The 22,053-nt window shown below is 42.1% G+C and overlaps 3 protein-coding genes and 1 pseudogene across 4 annotated transcripts; 1 reads left to right on the top strand and 3 right to left on the bottom strand.

Moving 5' to 3' along the window:
- Nucleotides 1-19: 19 nt before the first annotated feature.
- LOC121753917 lies at nucleotides 20-2,272 on the bottom strand (annotated as a pseudogene).
- A 13,221-nt stretch (nucleotides 2,273-15,493) lies between these two features.
- Nucleotides 15,494-17,012, top strand: LOC121753793 (50S ribosomal protein L34, chloroplastic-like). Its single transcript, XM_042149052.1, has 2 exons — nucleotides 15,494-15,756; nucleotides 16,537-17,012. Exons 1-2 carry the CDS (start codon nucleotides 15,552-15,554, stop codon nucleotides 16,791-16,793), a joined length of 462 nt encoding a protein of 153 aa, XP_042004986.1. The 5' UTR covers nucleotides 15,494-15,551; the 3' UTR covers nucleotides 16,794-17,012.
- A 1,199-nt stretch (nucleotides 17,013-18,211) lies between these two features.
- LOC121756095 (vignain-like) lies at nucleotides 18,212-18,538 on the bottom strand. The gene has a single exon (XM_042151556.1). It carries the CDS (start codon nucleotides 18,536-18,538, stop codon nucleotides 18,212-18,214), a length of 327 nt encoding a protein of 108 aa, XP_042007490.1.
- A 1,285-nt stretch (nucleotides 18,539-19,823) lies between these two features.
- LOC121754978 (zingipain-2-like) lies at nucleotides 19,824-21,832 on the bottom strand. Of its 2 annotated transcripts, XM_042150265.1 has the most exons (3): nucleotides 21,670-21,832; nucleotides 21,188-21,563; nucleotides 19,824-20,413 (listed from the first exon to the last, which is right to left on the bottom strand). In XM_042150265.1, exons 2-3 carry the CDS (start codon nucleotides 21,525-21,527, stop codon nucleotides 19,824-19,826), a joined length of 930 nt encoding a protein of 309 aa, XP_042006199.1. In that variant the 5' UTR covers nucleotides 21,528-21,563; nucleotides 21,670-21,832. The 2 variants fall into 2 exon arrangements, with proteins under 2 accessions (XP_042006199.1, XP_042006198.1); XM_042150264.1 differs by lacking the exon at nucleotides 21,670-21,832 and having other exon boundaries at nucleotides 21,188-21,660.
- Nucleotides 21,833-22,053: the final 221 nt, after the last annotated feature.

Raw genomic sequence — 22,053 nt, 5'->3', positions numbered from 1 at the left:
CACCATATCAACATCAAAAGAAATTAAAAACCATTTCCTATTCATGCAATCAGTGAATATTTTTACACTTTGAATATTGTATTTCCCACTTATTGCTTCAGTCAAACTAATGACAAATTCACAGTTGGTTGTTTCTCAGTCACCCTAAAGCAGAGGAAAAATGCAACTAATTATAGACAGACAAGCTCACATAACAAGAGCTGCATACAGCAGCTGGTTCCACGTATCCGGCAACCCAGGGAGGCACCAATGGCTGCAATCGACCCCTGCATGATCGCCACTATAAGCAGACGGATGAGCATCCTTCCTCAGCTGAGACAGAAACGTAATGTCCAGCAAATACACGGGTTTCTGCATCCTGCTCAGCACTCTGTTAACAACCTCCACCTCCGCTGGCGTGCTACCTGGATACGTCGACCCCTCCAGAGGCTGCTGCTCGCCGTTACAGTTCTTGGATGCCGCCTTCCAGTCTACCTCTGCCAAAACAAATCCGGCCCAATTTAATTTCGAGTACCCTGAGACAGACCATGCACTGTCTGAGTAATAACTTACTGATAGTGAGTGGGAGAGATCCCTTGGAAGAACACTCTCGTCTTGGTGGGATCGACGTTGAGATCAACCCAGCGTCCCCACGTTGTCAACCCTTTGTAAAAGGCCACCAGGCGGTTCATGTCCTTGGACACGGTGGAGCCATCTTGTATGTAGTCCCATCTGCAACCACAGCCATACATCACACTTCCGTACGAGCTCATTCACAAAACTTAATCATACATGAGTGCAATTAAATTACATACGCTTGATCTTCGCCTTTGTGAGTCCACCAATGCCATGTGTCGAACACTAGCATGTCCATCCCTCTCCACGCATTCCCTTGCTGAATTGAATCCAGCTTCAGCACCCTCCCGATATTATCCCTCGTTATGTCCACCAGGTACGGTGATCGGTACAGCAGTATCGTAACTCCATAATCCTGAAAACATCAACCAAGAACAGTTAAACCTGTCCAAATCTACAAGTACAAATACCAACTTGCACATTCTGCTTTTTTGAATATTCTTCAATGGCGGCCAGTAATGAACTCAATAAACCAAAAGGTTGTATTAAATGGTGTTGAGCTTAGGCTGGCAAAGGAGAAATATTTATTGTTACAGAGTTGGAGATTAGGCCACTGTGGCCCCTTTGACAGACTATCCATTTTAATTTCTCCTACACATCTAGTTTATTCAGTTGAAGATTTCCTGTTTTTTTTAAAAAAAAATTCTCCAAATCTTGAGCATCAGATTCTCCTAACTTCCTAATGATGACAAAGTTTCCAGCTTTAACAGATTATGCTCAACCTCACTAATCATGGCCAAACATGAGAAAAAAACATTAAAAATCTTATCTTGAAAAACAGAATAGCAAAAAATCATTACACTTAACTAAAAAAAGATGAGATGTCACAGAAGAAAGTGTGCCCTGTCTCACGTAGTTGTATTTGGAATTCGGAGCAGCTGCATAAATCATACAAGCCAAAGACTGCCATTGATCAAACTCAGTGAATCACCCACAAACATAATCTTCTTCCCACTCCATCTCTTGAGAAAATCCAACCCATCAAACCTGAAAAAAGTTTAAAAAAGGATTAAAAATGTGTTCTTGAAACACACAGACACAAACACGGGTATGTGTGTGAACCTGGGAGGGTTGCAGGAGTCGTGCTGCCAGGAGAATTTGAGGAACTGCTTATCGGGTCGGCCGTATTTGATGCAGTCGAATTCCGGGTCGATAAACGGGCAGCCCGAGGACTGGTAGAGCGGGTAGGAGGGATCCGGGACCCATTTTCCTTGGAAGAGGTTGCAGGAAGCAATGCTCTGTTTCTGGTTGTTGTGTTTGAGAGCTCCGATGCAGCAGAAGGGAGTGGCAGTATCAAAACTGGAAGCAGCACTAAAAACAAGGCTTCAAGAATGATGAGGGGTTGTCGGTGATTGGAAGAGGAGAAGGGCATTGTGTGTTTGTGAATGTGTTTTTGGGAGCGGGGGAAAGAAAACAAAAGAAGTGGAGAAAAAAGCTGCCTATTTCAAAATCATGTGTTGATTGTTCATGATATATGTAGAGGGGGGTTCACAATTCACATGGTGTATTTAGCGTAATGCCGAGGAGGAAATGGAGATGAAGAGTTGGAAATTGTTGGAAGTATATGAGTGGGAAAAGGTGGGGAGGTGTGTCTTTTTTGGTACATTTGGTAGCACAGACTGTTGAAGATTTTTGGAGGCTAATTTGTTGTGTGAGAAAAAAGTATGTGTGTTTTTTTTTTCGAGAAATGGGTTTTTGTTTTGTATTTTCGTTGGCGCGCATGTCACGGGATTTTCAATAAACATTCTATTTCACGTTTGTTTTCTTGGAATTCAACTGAGGTGAATATAAATATAGGCACCGATTTCATTCCTAAATACTTGATGCAACTTCTTTTTGGGGTCATCTTTATTTTATTATAGAATGTTTTTTGATGGGGTGCGTACTAAACAAGCCCAACAGCCATGACGGCCCATCAGCCCAAAGCCCAAGGAAGAGTATGAGTTCGGCATTACCAAAGAGTTCGGCCTCAGCCTACAGCTCGGTAAAAGCCAACCAATCAAGCTCTGCTCTCAGGTCGGCATCAAGCTCTACTCTCAGATCGGCAACCAAAGCAGTTCGGTCGAATACGGCCTCAGCCTACAGCTCGGTAAAAGCCAACCAATCAAGCTCTGCTCTCAGGTCGGCATCAAGCTCTACTCTCAGATCGGCAACCAAAGCAGTTCGGTCTCAGTATTCGACCGAACAAGGAGTTAGTGGACCCATACAGGATTTCCACAACTTCCAACACACCCACTACCACGTGGTGTCAACTCAGGCCACGATCGTAGGCCATGACCTACGCTACATCCACGATCTTAGGCCATGACCTCCACGACATCCACAACCATCATTAGTGGTGATGCAAGCCACGATCTTAGTTCAATGTATAAATAGAACTTAGATCAGATAGAAAAAGGTTAAGCTCTCTAGAGATAAAATATCATATAGCAAGTCTGTGTTGTAAGCTGTAATCCCAGATCAAGCAATACAATCTTGCCCTCCCTTCTTCCCGTGGACGTAGATTTACTTCAGTAAATCGAACCACGTAAATTCTTTGTGTCGTAGTCTTTATTCTCTACCAGCATTTACTAACATCAGAAATTCGCGGATCCATCACTGGCGCCGTCTGTGGGAACCAGAGAACAAAATTTGTGATAAAGCGAATTTTTGACCCTTTTTCCACCCCAAAAAAAATGCATACCAGATCACACACTACCCGTAATACCGTTCGTGAAAACCATGAGGAAGCTAGTCCAGCCCGCAGGTCCGGAAAACAGCCTCGGGAGACAGCTACTTCCAGTTTTCACGATGAAGGAACAAGCCGCTCAAAAGGTCCACACACCGAGTTTTCCCAGCAGCCTGATTTGAATGAGGCTGTTAAGCTGTTCTTGGCTGAGAAGCAGGATGAGTTCTTAGCCTTCCTGCAAAAGAGCCAACAGCCGAAGACGAAAACGGTGGATTCTCCCTCCTCCTCCAGACATGAAAGTCACTACCGCAGTAGTGCCGTGTCTTCCAGGAAGAAGAATCCTCAACCCCGGCATGTTCCTGTTCCTCCTCGGTACCGGAATCACAGGAGATCTCCATCTCCTCCATACCGAAGAGATGTCGGGTTCGCCATGTACGGAGCATTGAAGACTCCGTTCTCGGACGATATCACCCGAACTCCCCTTCCACAGAACTACCGAACTCCGTCGATGACTTATGACGGGTTGGTGGATCCTCATGACTTCCTGGGACGCTATCAGTATAATATGGCGAACCAGGGTCTCAATGAGGTCCATATGTGCAAGCTGTTCCCCGAGCTGCTTATCGGGAGCGCGAGAAGGTGGTTCGATAGCCTCCCCCAAGGCAGCATTAGATCTTACCGAGATCTAATGGATGCTTTCCACAGGAGGTTCTTTCAGAAAGCGGAAGCCCGATTCACTTCGGCTCAGCTGCTTTCTATACGTCAAGGTCGCGACGAAAAGATCAGCGACTTCCTGACGAGATTCCATAAGGAATGCCTACAAGTAGATAATCTCAATGATCTACTTGTCATTTCGGCATTCCAAAATGGAATCCTGCCCGGAGCTCTCTACAGAAAGCTCGTGGAATGCAGTCCGCAAACAGCTCAAGAGATGTGGGACATTGCGGACCAGTTCTCCCGAGCCGATGAGGCAGACCGTCGAAAACGGTCTTTAGACAGCTCATCTAGAGGAGACGAAAAGAAGCCCGATCATAGCGATCAGAGGCTTCCTCGCCGAACATCTTCCCCACCAAAGGAGGGATAGCGGTCATCCGAGGTGATCAAAAAAGAGCAAGAGTTTGCAGATTGCGCTTAAAAGTGCCGAGCAATCAGCTCGGCACCATCAAGCATAGCAATCACAGCAGCCGGAGTCAGAGGCAGGCGAAATGACCGAAGTCACACCGGAGCCGAACTCGATGGTGTACGGCACTGAAGCCGTGATTCCGGTTTAGATCGGCATACCCAGTCCCCGAACTCAATTTCTCCTCAGAAATGAATGGTGACGGACTGAGAGCCGAACTAGATCTTGCCGAAGAAAGAAGAGAATTGGCCTGCATAAAAGCAGCCAAGTACAAGGAGCAAGTAGCCCGGTATTATAACCAAAGGGTGAAAAAGCTGCAATTTCAAGTGAGAGATCTCGTCTTGAGAAACAACGAAGTAAGCCGAGCAGAAAAGCTGGGCGAACTCGAACCCACATGGGAAGGTCCATATCGGGTGTCAGAAGTCCTCGGCAAAGGGTCTTACAAATTGACTCACGTGTCAGGAGCACAAGTACCCCGAACATGGTACGTTTCCAACCTCAAAAAGTTCCATTTGTAAGAGACAGTCCGGTCAGTCAGTCTTGAGTCCTGTTCGGTCAATGTGCTTTCTTTGGTTTGCTTGGTCTTTGTTTGTCTCTGTGCGTTTTGTCTGTGTGTTTTGTCTGTCTCTGTGCGTGTCGTCTCTTACAAATGTTACTGAGGTATCTTGTTCTTCGAAGGCTGATCCCCTTCTTAGAACATATACAAGCCAACAATTGTGAGTCAAAGCTTCTAAAGAGGATACAAGACCACAATTCAGCTTAAACAAGCAGTTCGTCTGAAACGAACTGCAATAAGCCAACGATTGTGAGTCAAAGCTTCTAAAGAGGATACAAGACCACAATTCAGCTTAAACAAGCAGTTCGTCTGAAACGAACTGCAATAAGCCAACGATTGTGAAGTCAAAGCTTCTAAAGAGGATACAAGACCACAATTCGGCTTAAACAAGCAGTTCGTCTGAAACGAACTGCAATAAGCCAACGATTGTGAAGTCAAAGCTTCTAAAGAGGATACAAGACCACAATTCAGCTTAAACAAGCGGTTCGTCTGAAACGAACTGCAATAAGCCAACGATTGTGAAGTCCAAGCTTCTAAAGAAGATACAAGACCACAATTCAGCTTAAGAATCAAGCACTTCGTCTGAAACGAACTGCAACAAAAGTCCGATTCACGCGATAAAACTTGCCTGAATTAGGACAAGGGAAAGTCCGATCCACACGATAAAACTCGCCGAATTAGGACAAGGGAAAGTCCGATCCCCAAATTAGGACAACGGAAAGTCCGATCCGAGCGATAAAACTCGCCAAATTAGGACACAAGACGAGTCCGGTCAAAGATGTTTATTTCATCAGACCAAAGACGAGTCCGGTCAAAGATGTTTATTTCATCAGACCAAAGACGAGTCCGGTCAAAGATGTTTATTTCATCAGACCAAAGACGAGTCCGGTCAAAGATGTTTACTTCATCAGACCAAAGACGAGTCCGGTCAAAGATGTTTATTTCATCAGACCAAAGACGAGTCCGGTCAAAGATGTTTATTTCATCAGACCAAAGACGAGTCCGGTCAAAGATGTTTATTTCATCAGACCAAAGCCAAGTCCGGTCAAAGAAGTTTCCTTCATAAGATCAAAGACGAGTCCGGTCAAAGAAGCTTACTTCAAATTCCAAATACGAGTCCGATCAAAGAAGCTCACTTCATAAGACCGATGACGAGCACGATGAAATTGTTTCGCAGAGCTGTAAGTAAGCAGTGATAAAAGCGAAAGGAAAAAATTTCATTTATTAAATCTCGTTCGGCTGACAATTCAGCTCCCCTACGAGAAGGCATTACGCCATTACAAAGGACTATTCTACTGTCCTCGGTTGCTAAAGTTAAGCCACCTATCTGCAAAATCCTCTGGAAGCCGAGTTCGGTTGTTCCGAGCAGATGAAGAATAAGCAGGTCGACGAGATGCTATCCTCGACCCAACACCTCTTCCGCGAGCCCCAGAAGCTCTAACCCCTCGGCGATGAAGAGTCTCTGCAATAAGCATCTGCTGATCTTGCTCGCTCATAGTCACAACTCCTCGGCGAATTTCAGTCCGTCCCTGTCTTGACGATTCCGGTTGCTCCTGAGCCCGTTCTCGTCTTGACGTTTCCGGCTGTTCCGGAGTTCGTTGTTGACTTGGAGTAGGATTTTGAACAAGGGAACCAGAGGCTTGATCTGGAGTGCGAGCATCTGTTGGCGGGAAATGCCTAAGGAATCTCTCGATTGAGGGACGCCGGGAAAGAATGATGTCGTACCGAGAAGCCCAGCGCCGTAATGATTTCACAACTTGTTGGCAAGCCGAGCTCTCCAGCGCATTGTTCCTCCGGAGTACATGATATTCCTCCCACAGTTCGTCAACTCGACTCTGAACATCTGATATGGTCACTCCCCCGCGCACACGGATGTAATCCTCGTACGCAGTCCTCTCAGCAATGGTCGTATTCAGCTCGGCCTCCAGATCCTTCTTATCGGACTCTAAGTCCTTATTATCGGCCTCCAGCTTCACTAAACGAGCCAGAAGCTCGTCATTCTTCGTCTGATCGGCTATAGCTCTTTTCTCAGCTTCGTCTAAAGCCGAAGAGTACAGCCGTTTCCAGTGAAGTATCTCCATCTCCTTGAGTACAAAGCAGCTATATTAGTTCGGCAGCTGTACCGAGCAGATAGTAAAATACAACAGGAATAAAGGCGAGTACGAAAAGCTATACGAAGACAAGTGTAGAGAATTTTTCATTCACAAGGAAAATTTTTTACACTAGGAGGGCTTCAAGGCCATTTTACAAGGAAGAAACTAGACTAAGAGAAGGGAGACGAAATCATACTCCGCCAGCTTCGTCTCCGGCTCCTCGGTCTGGTTCAGCTTCTTTCTCCTGAGCTACCTCAGCCTCGGCCTCGCATCCTGCCGGCCTCGCCTCCGCCTCCTGATCGGCTTCCTTCTCCGGATGCCCGGCCCGCTCGACTTCGGCCTCCCGCTCCAGCGGCTCGGCCTCACCCTCTCCGTTGTAAGTCGAAGCGGGTGAAACGGGTCCCACGGAGGCAAAGATAGCCTCCAGGTTCTCGTCCCGATCAGCTCGACAACTCCGGACTCGGTCTGCAGAAAGCAGGACCGAGGATGAAGCGAGCTCCTCAAGGAGCGGCAGATTCTGAAGCCGAGCTGCTATCTCTCGGCTGTACAGAGGCAGCACGACGTCGGCCCCCTGCTCGCCCTTATCGGTAATTAGCCTTACCAGACTACCGACAAAGGCCGAGAACTGGCCGCTCAAAAAGAGTTTCTCCGTGTAAACACGGAGAGCCTCCCCCTGGGCAGCCACGGCGGCAGCCTCCTTCTGAGCCTCCCGGTGCTTCGTCTGCTCTTGCAGGATGATGAGCTGGTTTTTGGCTGACCGGGCTTCATCCTGAGCCGAGATCCTAGCAGCTCGGGCCCTCTCAAATTTGGCCTCAGCCTGTTCGGCCAGACTACGAGCAAGATGCAACTTCTTCTGCATCTCCTCGTAGTCGTGGGATGCTTTGGAGAGCTCCACGGAGACGAGCTTGGCTCTCTGAAGATGAACAAGGAAAAAACTCAACAGAATGGCCATAAAAAAATGTGGAAAAGAAGCCAAGTCAGAAAGCTTACCTCCACAAAATTCGTCGGCCATTGAAAAGGCTCAGGGACGTGTTCCGGGATGTCTGCAACCACCTCGGAGATGACCAGGTCTTTCCCCGGCACTCTTGGGGACTCATGAAATTTCCCCTTCCCTTTAGCCGAACTCGGCTCCGGCTCTTTCGGATCCGAAGAAGAGGTTTTTTGCCTCTTCGGATTCTTCTCGGCTTCAGACGCCGAGCGAGGGGCTCTCTGCCTCTCCGGCTCCACAAGCTCGGAGGACTTTCGGATAGCCTTATTCAGCATGTACACTGCCAAAAAGCAAGAAAGCAAGGTTAGTTTTCGCCGCTAAAGCAGTAAAGCATAAAAAAGAAATCCTCACCCTCAGTTTCTTCGTCCGAAGACGAGATATTGAACACGAGGTCGCCCTTGACGAGCTCAGTTTCCGAGTACTGTTTCCTAATCATAGGAATCTTATTGAGCTCGCCCTCGAGCTCGGCCAACGGTTCTAACCGAGGATGAGGAATCACGGACTTCGGCCCTCTCCAAGGAAAGCCCGGAGCCGAAGTCCTATTATAAAAAAAGAAACGGTTTTGCCATTTCGGCCACTTGGTTTTGCAGAAGGCCCTAAAAGGCTGTAAGGGGATCAAGTAAAACCAAGATCCCTTCCTTTTAAACTGGAAAAAATTAAGGATTGCCCGCAGAGACAGATCCTTATCTAGCCTACGGAGTTCGGCAGCAAAAGCCGACAAGTGCCTCCAAGAATTCGGAGTCACCTGACCTAAAGGGAGTTGAAAGAAATCAAGAAGCTCTACAAAAGGTGGGGGAAGAGGGAAACGAAGCCCGCATTCTAAGCAGGCTTCGTAAACGGTGGCATAACCCTCCGGCGGGTCGTTAGCCCTATGATCATCGTCGGGAACCACCGCCTTCCCCCCGGGAAGAAGATATTTTTCGTGTAGAGATATCACGGTGTCCTTACTCAAGACGCTGTGAAAGTATTCTACAGTCTTCTCCCCGGACTCTTTCCGGCTAGAAGACCCCTTGCCCCCTTTCCTACCGCTACCTAACTCAGAAGAAGAAGAAGAAGACATGGTTCTTACTCTTCGCAAAATCTGAAGAAATTCTGAAGAAATTCTTGAAAGCGGAAGGAAATTTTTACGCAAAGGAGATAGAGTGCAGAAGAAGCAGTCGCAAAAGTGCTTCAATGATGAAGAAAGGAGGTATTTATCAGATTCGGCGAAGATTTCAAAATCGTCGCACCGTTTCGAATCCCACCTTTTCAGGATTCAACGGCCGGATTTTACTGTCGCATTTAATGCAAGGCACGTCCCCTGACATCAGCCTCCCCCTTTGCCTTTATCCAGAATGCCGAAGTGACTCACTTTGCCGAAGTGATTCACTTCGCCCTTCGGGGGGGGTAGTGATGGGGTGCGTACTAAACAAGCCCAACAGCCATGACGGCCCATCAGCCCAAAGCCCAAGGAAGAGTATGAGTTCGGCATTACCAAAGAGTTCGGCCTCAGCCTACAGCTCGGTAAAAGCCAACCAATCAAGCTCTGCTCTCAGGTCGGCATCAAGCTCTACTCTCAGATCGGCAACCAAAGCAGTTCGGTCGAATACGGCCTCAGCCTACAGCTCGGTAAAAGCCAACCAATCAAGCTCTGCTCTCAGGTCGGCATCAAGCTCTACTCTCAGATCGGCAACCAAAGCAGTTCGGTCTCAGTATTCGACCGAACAAGGAGTTAGTGGACCCATACAGGATTTCCACAACTTCCAACACACCCACTACCACGTGGTGTCAACTCAGGCCACGATCGTAGGCCATGACCTACGCTACATCCACGATCTTAGGCCATGACCTCCACGACATCCACAACCATCATTAGTGGTGATGCAAGCCACGATCTTAGTTCAATGTATAAATAGAACTTAGATCAGATAGAAAAAGGTTAAGCTCTCTAGAGATAAAATATCATATAGCAAGTCTGTGTTGTAAGCTGTAATCCCAGATCAAGCAATACAATCTTGCCCTCCCTTCTTCCCGTGGACGTAGATTTACTTCAGTAAATCGAACCACGTAAATTCTTTGTGTCGTAGTCTTTATTCTCTACCAGCATTTACTAACATCAGAAATTCGCGGATCCATCATTTTTCTACTACTTTAGTGAATTTATGTATTTGGTTTTAGTCCACATGTGGTGAGTAATTATGAGGCTCGATGAAGATAGTTTACTAGGAGTAGTACTTAAGAGCACTGAGCTATGGGGTATTTTTTGAGAAAGTTTCCAATATTGTTGAGAAAGTAGGATAACAAAGAGAGGAGAGGAGAGGAGAGAAGAGAAGAGAAGAGAAGAGTAGAGCATAGCCACGCAGAGACAGTTTTTCTGGTGGGGTTGGAGGCAGCTGCGACGATGGGGCTCACAACACGCACTCGTACTTGTCCCGTGCCCACTCACCCGGGATCCGCAAGTAAGGCGTGCGTACGCTGTGCTACCGATGCTTTTTAATTTTAGCATAATTAAATGATTATTGTTGAATCAAATATAACTAAAAAGTAAAAACATAATTTATATGGATGTATATAAGTAGATAGTACATTTTAAAAAATAAACGTACAATTATAATATGTTAAGAGTAGTATAGGCTTTTCTTTATTCTTTTTAGTTGTCAACCATTTTTATCCATTGGCGGCTACCAGGGGCAGACCCAGAAAAATATCCTAGTAGGGGCTGACTATAAATATGTGTTGTATAACTTCTATATATAGGAGTATTACTATATTTCGTTCGTTACGTAAAAACAAACACTATTTTAATTTTTATTCGTTCAAGAATAGTAAATATTCTTTTTATTTTTGTTAGACTTCCACTAACAATATTTAAATCATTTTCTTTCGATCCCTCTTTTATTTTACAAATTGCACATTAAAAACTCGTATCGTTTCAAAATTATCTAGTTTTACACAACGAAAATAGTACATACAAAAATATTACACTATTAAAAATCACAAACACAACAACTATAAAAATGCATTAAACCCAAAACATTAAATCTATTGATAGGTTTATTATTTGTTAATATAGCACTCATCTGTCTCATTAAATATGAAACATTTATTTTTTGTCATAAGATTTGATATAATGTTATTTTGTAAGTTAATGAAGAGAGATAAAAATAAGAGAGAGAAAAGTACAAATAATGGTATTTTCATTATTAATGGAATAACTCAAAAAAGAAAATATTTTATTTTTGTTGGAACCTATAGAATACAGATTATTGAAAATAGGTTATGAATTTGGAAGGAAAATTAATACCCGTACTATGCAATTTGTGATTCCATCAAAGTATATTTAATCTATTGAGAAAAAGAAAACCATCATATGTATTTCAAGATTGTATCTGTTGTATCGTTATGGAAAAGAATAGTAGCACTATTAATTTATAACAATAAATGAACAATCAAGAAAAGTCTTTTACATTCAATAAATAACTTGATACAGTTTTTGAGACACTAGTAGTATTATTATATTATAAATTGAATCATCTTCTTCACAAGTACTCGGCAGCCATTGTTGTCCATTTCTGTCTGCAGTTTATATTTTCAGATTTATTTCAGCCCTTTTATCATATAATTTTTGATGATTTAGTCTTCAAAGACACTTATTTTGTAATGGCCATGGATGATTTTTCAAAAATATAAAAGAACTTAGAAGTAGAAAAAATAAAAAAAAAATTACATTTTGGGTAAGGGCTTAAGAGCATCCGCAGCGGTGGCGAAAGACGCCACCGCCGTCCGCGCCGTTGGCAAGGCGCAGGACCGCCGCCGCTGCAGCCGCGCCGCTGGCACGGCGCTGCTCGATGTATCGAGCACGTCCGTGCCAGCGGACGCACACGTGGCGCGCTCCCATTCGTCAACGGCATAGCCGTTGTGTTTAAACTTTTTTTTATTTTTTTATTTTTAAAAATCGGTATTTAATTATAAATAATGCTAAAAAATAAAAAAAAATATTTTCCAAATCCCAAAAATATGGCCGTTTTTTTCCCATTTTTTCTGAATTTTTTTGATTTTTTTTATTTTTTTTTCCCCAAAATCATCTATAAATACACACATTCATCATCCATTTATCACATCAAATCATCTCTCATTCATCTCTCATTCATAATTCTCATACAAACTATCAACACATTCATCCCCCACTCAAAATCTCAAATGGATTTCACCCATATTATGGCGGAAGCGGAACGCGAAGAACAAGAATACTACGAACAACATCGTGCCGCTTACGAAGCATATGTCGCGGCGAATACCCCTGCTCCTCCTCCTCAACGAACCAGATCAAATCGACGGTACATCCATCGTGACCGGGAGGGAGCCCACGAAAGGCTCGTTGCCGACTACTTTGCCGACCAGCCGCGGTTTCCGGCAGATTACTTCAGGCGCCGTTTTCGCATGTCAAAGCGCTTGTTCATGCGAATTGTCAACACATTGTCCGCACGTGTTGAATACTTTCAAACAGGTGTAGATGCAGCCGGCCGGCAAAGTATCACGGCGTTGCAGAAGTGTACGTGTGCCATCCGAAGGGCCGAGGGCGGCTAGCTTCTACGACGAGGACGAAGCCGGAAGCTCAACAGCGAGGTCTCCCCTACGCCGAGGCGAGCATACGACGGTTGGCCAGAGGATCGAGACAAGACACACAATGCGCGATACTCGAATCCACAATCAACTACAAGAAGACCTAATCAACCACATGTGGGCGAAATTCGGCAACGAGTAGTGTCATTTTTAATTTTTAGGATTTTAATTATGTAATTTTTAATTTTTAGGATTTTAATTATGTAATTTTTAATTTTTAGGATTTTAATTATGCAATGTTTAATTTTATTTGTCATTTGTAATATTTATTGTGGGTTTTAAATGAATTTTAATATTATGGAAATGTTTTTGTGTAATTGAATTTTATATTAATTGTGCTCGTCCTTGCGGAAGAGCACAGTTGTGGGTGTTGTGCTCTTGCCAGAGAGCAGGCATGAATAGTACCGCCCGGGCCCACAACCGTGCCACTGGCAAGAGCACGGTTGTGGATGCTCTAAGCCCCACCCTTCTCCTATGTGTGTCCGCCCCTGGCGGCTACCCACAATACTTTCAATAGAAAAGTAGAACATATTAAATTGAAAATAAGACTTCTTAGATAATAATACATCTATATGGAATGGCTATTCGAAATGATATTGGTTTTAGGTATGTCAAGTTTTGGTCCCAATTTGTATACTAAGACACTCACGCTGCATACCATAAATTCTGAGTCATACCTATACTATTACATGTATTATAATTTCATGCTATCCCTCAAATATTCATAACTCACATGCCACAAATAAGACCCGAGAATAAAAATTCCAAATCACAAAAAGAGTTAAAATACAAAGAAAATGAGGAAAATCAAAATTTTCAAATTGATCGGCACTTCTAGATTGACCGATTCCACGCGACTTGGACCGCTCTACAATCTATGCAAGTGGTCCAATCCTCACTCCCGTGCAACGGAGAGTTTGTGCCTGCACCTCGAATCAGACCAAATTGGTCCAATCCCCGGTCACATGCAATGGAGAGTTTGTGCCCATGCCTCAGATCATGCCAAATGTTGTCAGCGATTGTGAGTGTTTTAACAGGCACACCCTCAAAATATTTTATTTCTTGAAATCTTATTTCTTAAAAAGTTATGACGAACATCATAATTTTTTAGAAACATCAAGTTAGTTTGTTTAAAAATTATTTGTACACATGAAATTTTAATTTTTGAAATCGTTTTCTAAATTATTTTTTAAACTCCTGTATGTATTTTTATACTTTTTAAATAATATGTGTGTATTTATTAATTCTAAATTGTAACACTTTCTTTTTGGGTTGAGGTTTGGGGCGAAATAATCATGATTTTAATACCACTAATTAAATTTCGCATCAAATATTTGTACTCAAATCTATTGAGTTTTAGACTCGACCGATTACCAACATTAATGACATTTTAAGTGACAAATGAAAGTGGATTAGTTAAACCATCTAAAAATATAAAATTTCATGAATTGACGTATGATGCAAGTCAACCTACTCTTGGAGTTGTATTTAAACAAGTAACTTTCTTAATAAAAGTAGTAGTCACATTCAAAATTTTGTTATTGAGTTTGATTGCAACTAGTTGAAAATTATGGTCCAACTTTCTAGTTAAATGAGTTTGGTATTTGTGATAGTGGATGGAACTTGTGATTCCTCACTTACATGATAACCATTGCAGGGAGGGGCGGACGCAGAAAAAAATATGATTAGGGGTTGTGATTTTTAAATTTTATTCTAAAATTATATTTTTGGTGTTTTAGATCATTTATAAGGGTTTTTATATAATAATTTACATTAAATTTAAATAAAGTTTAAAAATGTATAAAAGAAAATAGTTTAAAAAATATTTTTATTAAGGGCTTTAGCCCTACCCTATTTCTATGTGGGTCCGCCCATGGCATGAGGCTGTGATAAGAATATTTCGGAATTATTTGATGATTATTGGTATGTCGTGACAAAGTAGTAATAGTCAACCAATAATGGAAGTGTCAAACGAAATTTATTGCCATGCAGAAACAATGAGTCACGGCAGCACATTGGTCTGTGCTGATTAAATAATTTTCTAGTGAAATCTATTATTATCGGAAAATAATTATTTAAAAAGACTATTAAATTAAAGTTTTGGGCTACTGATGGTGGCCACCTCATTTTTATTCTTTTTCATAAAGCATTGTTGGATGGGGATAATAATTGCTTCTAAAATTAAAAAATCAAGTGAAGTTTGATTTAATTGACTATATTATATTATTAATCATAGATTGCAATGAACATTGTAATTAAGTGAAGTTTGATTTTTGGTCTTACATTTTAGTTGGTCAGTTTAAGCCATCTGAGAATGATATGACATGATTTGGTATACTTATAGACATCGACATAATTTAAAGCTTTTTAAGACTCAAAATCAATTTGAGTTGCGCTTTGAGTTGATAAAATAATTTCTCTCTAAAATTGTGGAAATTATCAGCAATTATGGAACAAGAATTGGAATAATTATTTTCTTTCTTTGCACTTTATAAATTGTGGAAATTATCAACAATTATATTCGACAAATTGTTGCGTAGAAAATTATTGAAACATTAAAGTTCCTACCATTTGTTTTTTCTCCGTCCACTATAATTGACTATCTTTTAAACACAAAAATATTTTGATTTGGGCAAATTTTAGGCCCAATTCAATGATAATGCAATCATAATAGGTCATGATCTTAAAGCAGGCCCAACATTTATAAAAGTTAGGCCCAATTAATTGATAGCGGAGCCCATATAAAATGGGCCATGATGTCAAAGTAAGGCCCAACAAATATTGAGTGACATGACAAAGCCCACAATTTTTTAACGTTTGGTTAAATCAAATGGAAGATAAGGCAGAAGAAACAAGCCTCTGAATTGGGATAACAAGGTCGAAACCAGGGAGTGAGATCAGCTAAAAAAATGGCGTCCTGCTTTTCAGTGGGAACGACTCTGTGTTACAGAGGGAGTAATTTCAGCACACCTTCAGCTTCACTTTCACTAGCTTCAAGAACTGCTACTTCTCTTTCCCTCAACGCCAGACCTAAGGCGCAGATTTCTTCTGGCCCTCTCCATTCTGCCTTCACGCCCTCCTCTCTTTCCCTCTCTTCCGCTTCTTCCTTCTCAGGTTTTGTTTTAGGGTTGTGGCTTCTCTGTTCAAATTTGGTAATTTTTGATTTATTTGTATTGCAGTTGAATTCTGGCATTGTGTTCCAATATAAGTATATTGTTTCAATTTCAGTTTCCTTCTTACTTGATATTGTTATTCTGTGTGATTGAGATGTTAGAACATCATAGATGAGAGTAGGGTGTGGTGTGGGGTGGGTTGTTTTTATTCCAATTGCACGTATGCTGTGTGTTTAAGAAGAATATAAGTAGTGCTTGTCCCTTTTAGTTCAATGCTGTCTTGAAACTTGGTAATGGATATATTAAAAATTTGATCTTCTGAAAGAATTGAAGAATTACAGTAGTCCTTGTTCCTTTTAGTTGGATGCTGTCTTGAAACTTGGTTATGGTGATAATGAAATCTGATCTTTTGGATTCAAGAATTGAAGAATATAAGTAGTGGATATAATAAAAATTGATATTTGGATTCAAGAATTGAAGAATGTAAGTAGTCTTTGTCCATTAGTTCAATGCAGTCATAAAGCTTGGTCACGGTTATAATAAAATTTGATCTTTAGGATGCAAGAATTGAAGAATATAAGTAGTTTTTGTTCCTTTTAGTTCAATGCTGTCACAAAACTTGGTTATGGTTATTGGATTCAAGAATTAAAGAATATACTTAGTGCTTGTCTCTTTTAGTTCAATGCTGTCATGAAACTTGGGTATGGTTACAGTAAAAATTTGATCTTTAGGATTCACCCCTTTTCATAAGCTGAAAATTTGTTTGTGTTGTTAATCCTAGGATTGTCATTGGGGCTGTTTCTGAGTGCCAGCATTGGCAAGGCAAGTGAGAAGAGGCGCGGGCTAGTTGTGAGAGCAGGTAAATATCTGCTGTGTCAAACCAAGAGGAACAGATCACGAAAATCACTCGCTCGAACGCATGGCTTCCGCAAGCGTATGAGCACCACCAGTGGGAGAGCACTCATTAAGCGCAGACGGGCCAAAGGCCGCTGGAAGCTCTGCACAAAAACAAACCCCAGCAGCGGCAAACGAGCCTGATCTCGTCACTGGTCTGTTTCTTTCTCTCAAATCCATCTATAGCTAATTCCACTATTTTGGTGTATCCTCTGAGTTGTTTGTTGTGGGAAGGAAGGGCTATTTCTAGATTCAATTCTAGTTTACTCTAAATTGTGCCTCAACAAGCCAGCTTGATGATCTTGCAACCTAGCTGGTTTTGGACTTGATATTTGCACATTTTTATTCATTGCCATTCAGTTATTTTGATTGTTCTTGAAAATTAAAAGCAGTTGGATGAAGATGTAATTGTTTGTTCAACACTCCAAATTTTGAAGTTCTTATCAATTTGGATTATAAATAGTCACACAACTAATATCCTTACTTTTTTATACGATGAACTATTGAGATCATAATTGAAGAGCTTACAATTTTGAAAATGCTAATCAACAAGCTTAATGACAACAAGTAGAATTGAAAGTATTGAAGAGCTTACTTATAGATCATTCCTAGCTTACAGAATGCATATGGGCTTATAAAGTGGGCCTTAGGGCCCATGAGACTACTGATATCCATGCCACAATTACATCAAAAAATACCCACGCCAATTAAAATACCCATCAAAATATCCGTGGCCCCTTATTCAGAGGTGCCCACGGTTCTGGAACCGCCAGTTACGGTCCGGAACCGCCAATTCCGGTTTTGGAAATTACCGAACCGGAACTGAATTGCGAGGGTGTTTCGCGGTTCCGGTTTCGGTTTTGATTCCGAGCTGGCGGTTTTTTACGGTTACAAACCATTTGTTTCGGCGGTTTTTTGCGGTTCCGATTTGGGTTCACGGTTTTCCGCGGCTCCGGCATGGTTTCGGTTCAAAAATTTTCAAACCTGAACCGAATCACGGTTCTAAAATCGACCGTTTTGGTTCAGGTAAATTCTCATGGTTCCGGTTTAGAACCGTAATCAGTGGCTACGGTTTCACTATTAACCGCCGGAACCGTAAACCTTACGCACCTCCAAATTCTAATTGGCTACCTAGTTACATGCACATTGTATTAAATTGGGTAAATGTGCATTAGATTCACGATTTTGTTTCCTACCATCACCATCAAATGATTGATAACAATCGACAAAGAAAAAAATAGCTCTCAATTAACATTTCATGGTTAATTAACAACACCAAAAGTGAAACAACTCTTACTCATCAACTATGACACTTCACTCCATTGGTAGTACTACCCAATACCTGGGGTTTAATATTTATTTTCTTGTGTTACATGGAAGAGAAAGGATACAAACATTCATACAATACATATAAATAATTCCATAATCCATCTAAGCAACTGGATAGGATGCTTGCATGGCAATGCCACAAAGCCCTCCCATATTCCCACTCTCCCTCTCAATCATCCCATATCCATTCTCACCCCAGCTCTCCCCCCACGAATTCTTCACCAACCAATACTTCATCCCGTCGCCACTCTCCCGTAGCCCACGATCGTCACCGTGTGGTTCAGATTCGTCCCGCAATCTCCCGTGAAAACGCCACTGCGGTGGAACTTGAACGCCCCGCCGGCGTCGATTCCCACGGTCACGGGCTGGTTCGCCACCGCGTTCAGCAGCGCCGCCTTGTCGTTGGCCGGGACACTCTCGTACCCGCTGATCTCGCCGGCGCGGGTGCCCGCCCGCTCGGGGCTGCAGCTGCCGTCGGCCTCCTCGAAGGGGTAGTCCGACTCGGTTGACAGGCCGCCGTTGCTGGCGATGTAGTCGAATGCGGCGTTGATTCTTAACATCGAACTTAATAGTTAGTTTTTTTGTTTGATTTTTAAAGTTGCGGGATATACCACAATTTGACTAAATTTCATGTTTTTCCGACAATTTACCCTTTATTAGGTCATCGACTTACCGCAGCGGCGTTGATTCTTAACATCGGTGACGGCGCCCTTGGTTCTCCAGTCGACGCTGGCCGGAGCATCAGCGACGTCGGCGTACATGAACGAAGAAGAAACGTTCTGGTGAGAATGAGATCCCATCTTGAGTCCAGTTCTAGTCGACAGGAACTCCTCATCTGTGAGATCAGCGAATTCGTTGATGGCGAGCGTGTAAGAGCGGTTTCCGGCGGCATTGGAATTCCTCAAAAATTTGGAATTGGATAATTGCACTTTTTTTTAAACTTTGTGATTTATTATTGTTTTTTTTAAAAAGTATTAGGAATGATCCAAATTTGACTAAAATTGATAATTTATTTGACAAATTGCTCTTAATTTAACAAGAGATATATAATTATTTTATGATAATTAAAACTTACGTATTTAATCTTTTTTCATCAAGCATACATAATTCAAACCTCATATAAGTTACATGTAATAATAGACATAAAATAACTTTACAAAAATCAAGATTATAACCCCACTTACAAAAAAGTAAGATTTTGAGCGCACTAAATTCTTTCTTAAAAGGCACCATTTGTTGCTAGCTCTTGACCTTAGGGTTTAGCTTTCAAAGAGAGTGAGATATTTTCGTACAAACGCGTACAGAAACCCTTGATATTACTCATTTTTAAAAAAATGTAGTAAATGGGAACGGCCAGTTTGATTTATACTACTATCGAGCTTAATTTTATTCACATTTATTTGCTACTTAAACATTTTAACAAGTTTTCATCTTTAAATCCGTTTCTTCTTGTTCCCTTGAAAGCTCTATTTTCTGAATTGAATTTTCTTACCCCTTTGAAATCCTATCAATTACAGTTACTTTATTTTTCTGTTACATTCTATTTTCCTGCTCCGCTATTGTTTGGTAGAGTTGATTGTTCAACATTCCTAACTAATTTGAAGTTAAATTATCACACAACTGATCATATCCATATATTTTCATGTGAATTGGATTGATTTGGACTACCGATGCAGCTGGATTCATAAAACGAAACTCGTGAGGAAAAATTAACAACAAAATATTCCGTATAATATATAATTTTTTTATAAACGTCTCATTTAATAGCACAATCTTTTGATGTGCGCGACGTTTTAATAATAATAATAATAATTATTATTATTATTATTATTATTATTATTATTATTAGGCAACGGGATAGGTTGCCCATTTAGCAATGCCACAAAGTCCTTCCACATTTCCACTCTCCCTTTGAATCTTCACATATCCATCCTCTCCCCATTCCGCTCCCCACGAATTCTTGACCAACCAATACTTGATTCCGTCGCTACTTTCGCCGTAGCCGACGACGGCCACAGCATGGTTCATCTGCGTCCCGCACTCTCCCGTGAAGACGCCGCTTCTGTGGAACTGAAACCCGGCTCCGCCAGCATCAATGACGACGGAGACGGGCTGGTTAGCCACGGCCTTCATCAGCGCCGCCTCGTCGTTGCTCGGTACATACTCGTACCCGCTGATCTTGCCGGCGCGGGAAGTCGCTAGCTCGGGGCTGCAACTGCCATCGGCTTCTTCGTAGAGGTAGTCCGAGTCGGGTGAGAGGCAGTCGTTATCGGCGATGTACTGGAATGCTTTGTCGGGATATCCGCCGCTGCATCCTCGGCTATGGGTATTGTCGCAATCAATAAGCTCTTGTTCGGACAAAGAAACCAGATCCCCGGTAGTCAGTTGGTTTATGCCTTCTGTTGCTGCAACTGCCGAAAATGCCCAACAACTTCCTGCAATATCCCACGTGTCTCAAAATGTGTTAACGACTAAATATGAGAACCTATCCCATAAATTTCTATGTCAATCAACACAGAGATGTGTGATTACATACTATAAACTTAAAAGCCAATGTCTTTGTGATGTATTCAGATTTTCGATTTAAGAGTGTGTGATTACATACTATAAAATTCATTTCTTTTTGGCTTATTTGCACAAAATTTGTTTTAAAACAAAAAAATTACGAATCGAACCAATTTTGTATGTCTTTAATAATCTAAACTCTTGTAACCACTTAGGTATGCCATTGCAACGTTCTCGTTGGTCAGGTCATGTCATGTCATCTTTTAATGTTATGGGTCACCATTCTAAGTTGGCTCTCATACGTACTCTTTGGTCACGAGTGACTCATTTTCCATGTCACCATTACATAGGCCACTACTATAGGTGGTTGGGACCTTTAAATGAAATACAAATTCAATATCTCACATTGATTGTTAGAGCAACTTGTGAGAGATTTATAGACTAAATTAGCCCAAATGACTCGTAGTGGTGGTCTGCAGAAGACAATCGTGATCAACAAGTACGTTTTAGGTCAACTCAGAGTGGAGGCATGCCAAAGAACCAACCGTGACCAGCAAGGGCGTTTGTTACGGTTCAATGTCCCACATCGGTTGTAAACCAATTACACAACCAACATGGAATAGTGAAATCCTTAACAAAATGGTACTTCTATATATATAGAACATCGTCGCTAAACTGAATCATAAAAATTGTGTTTGACTTGCCACATTGGCCTTGACTCTTAACTTCGGTGACGGCGCCCATGTCTCTCCAGTCGATGCTGTCCGGAATGTCATCGTCATCAGCGTCGGCGTACATGAACGCAGACGAGGCCCGGGGAGATCCCATTCCCACCATGGCTCCAGTTTTAGTCGACAGGAACTCCTTATGAGTGAGATCAGCGAACTTGTTGATGGCGAGCGTGTAGGAGCGGTTCTCAGCGGCGTTGATGGTGTCGATGAAGGCGGCGTTGGCCTTGAATATCTTGAACCTGTGGGCCTTCTCCGCGGCGTCTTTGTAGCTGCGGCCGAATCCCGTCATCCACTGCTGGTGCCTCTTCGCCATTGATGAGGTGCGCCGTGCGCTCGCAAACGCACAAATCTGAAGCACAAAAAATGCAGTCAAAATAAGGTTAGTTACAAGTGTTGGTGCCATGTTGATATAAGAAATGTGTTTTGATGTGAGAATTTGGAGTGAAGTGATCAACCTATTTATACAACTAGTTTCACTTTGATTTGTGCTTCCGTGACACGATACGACTGATTATGCAGCACTCGGTTAAAGGATAAATAATGATAGAATTCAGGAAAGAAAACTCGAAGGAGGGATTAAGGGAGAAGACGAAGAAGAAAGGAGACTTAATAGTGGAAAATAACAGACAGAAATCAAATCATGATGAGAATTACTACTCTCTATATCTCACAATTAACGTGCGATAGTGGAAGACTTATTCTTCTAATTAAAAATTTTGTGCCAAATGAAACTTGTATAAGTGCTATAATGTGCTGCACTATGATAGTGGACGACTCAAATCTTCTAATCGACGAAATTGTCTGCAAACGAAAGTATTAATGTCATGGGCTACAATAGC

The sequence above is a fragment of the Salvia splendens genome, chromosome 11 (genome assembly GCF_004379255.2).
Source record: "Salvia splendens isolate huo1 chromosome 11, SspV2, whole genome shotgun sequence".
Lineage (NCBI taxonomy): Eukaryota > Viridiplantae > Streptophyta > Magnoliopsida > Lamiales > Lamiaceae > Salvia > Salvia splendens.
This window is presented reverse-complemented; position numbering and strand designations above follow the sequence as displayed.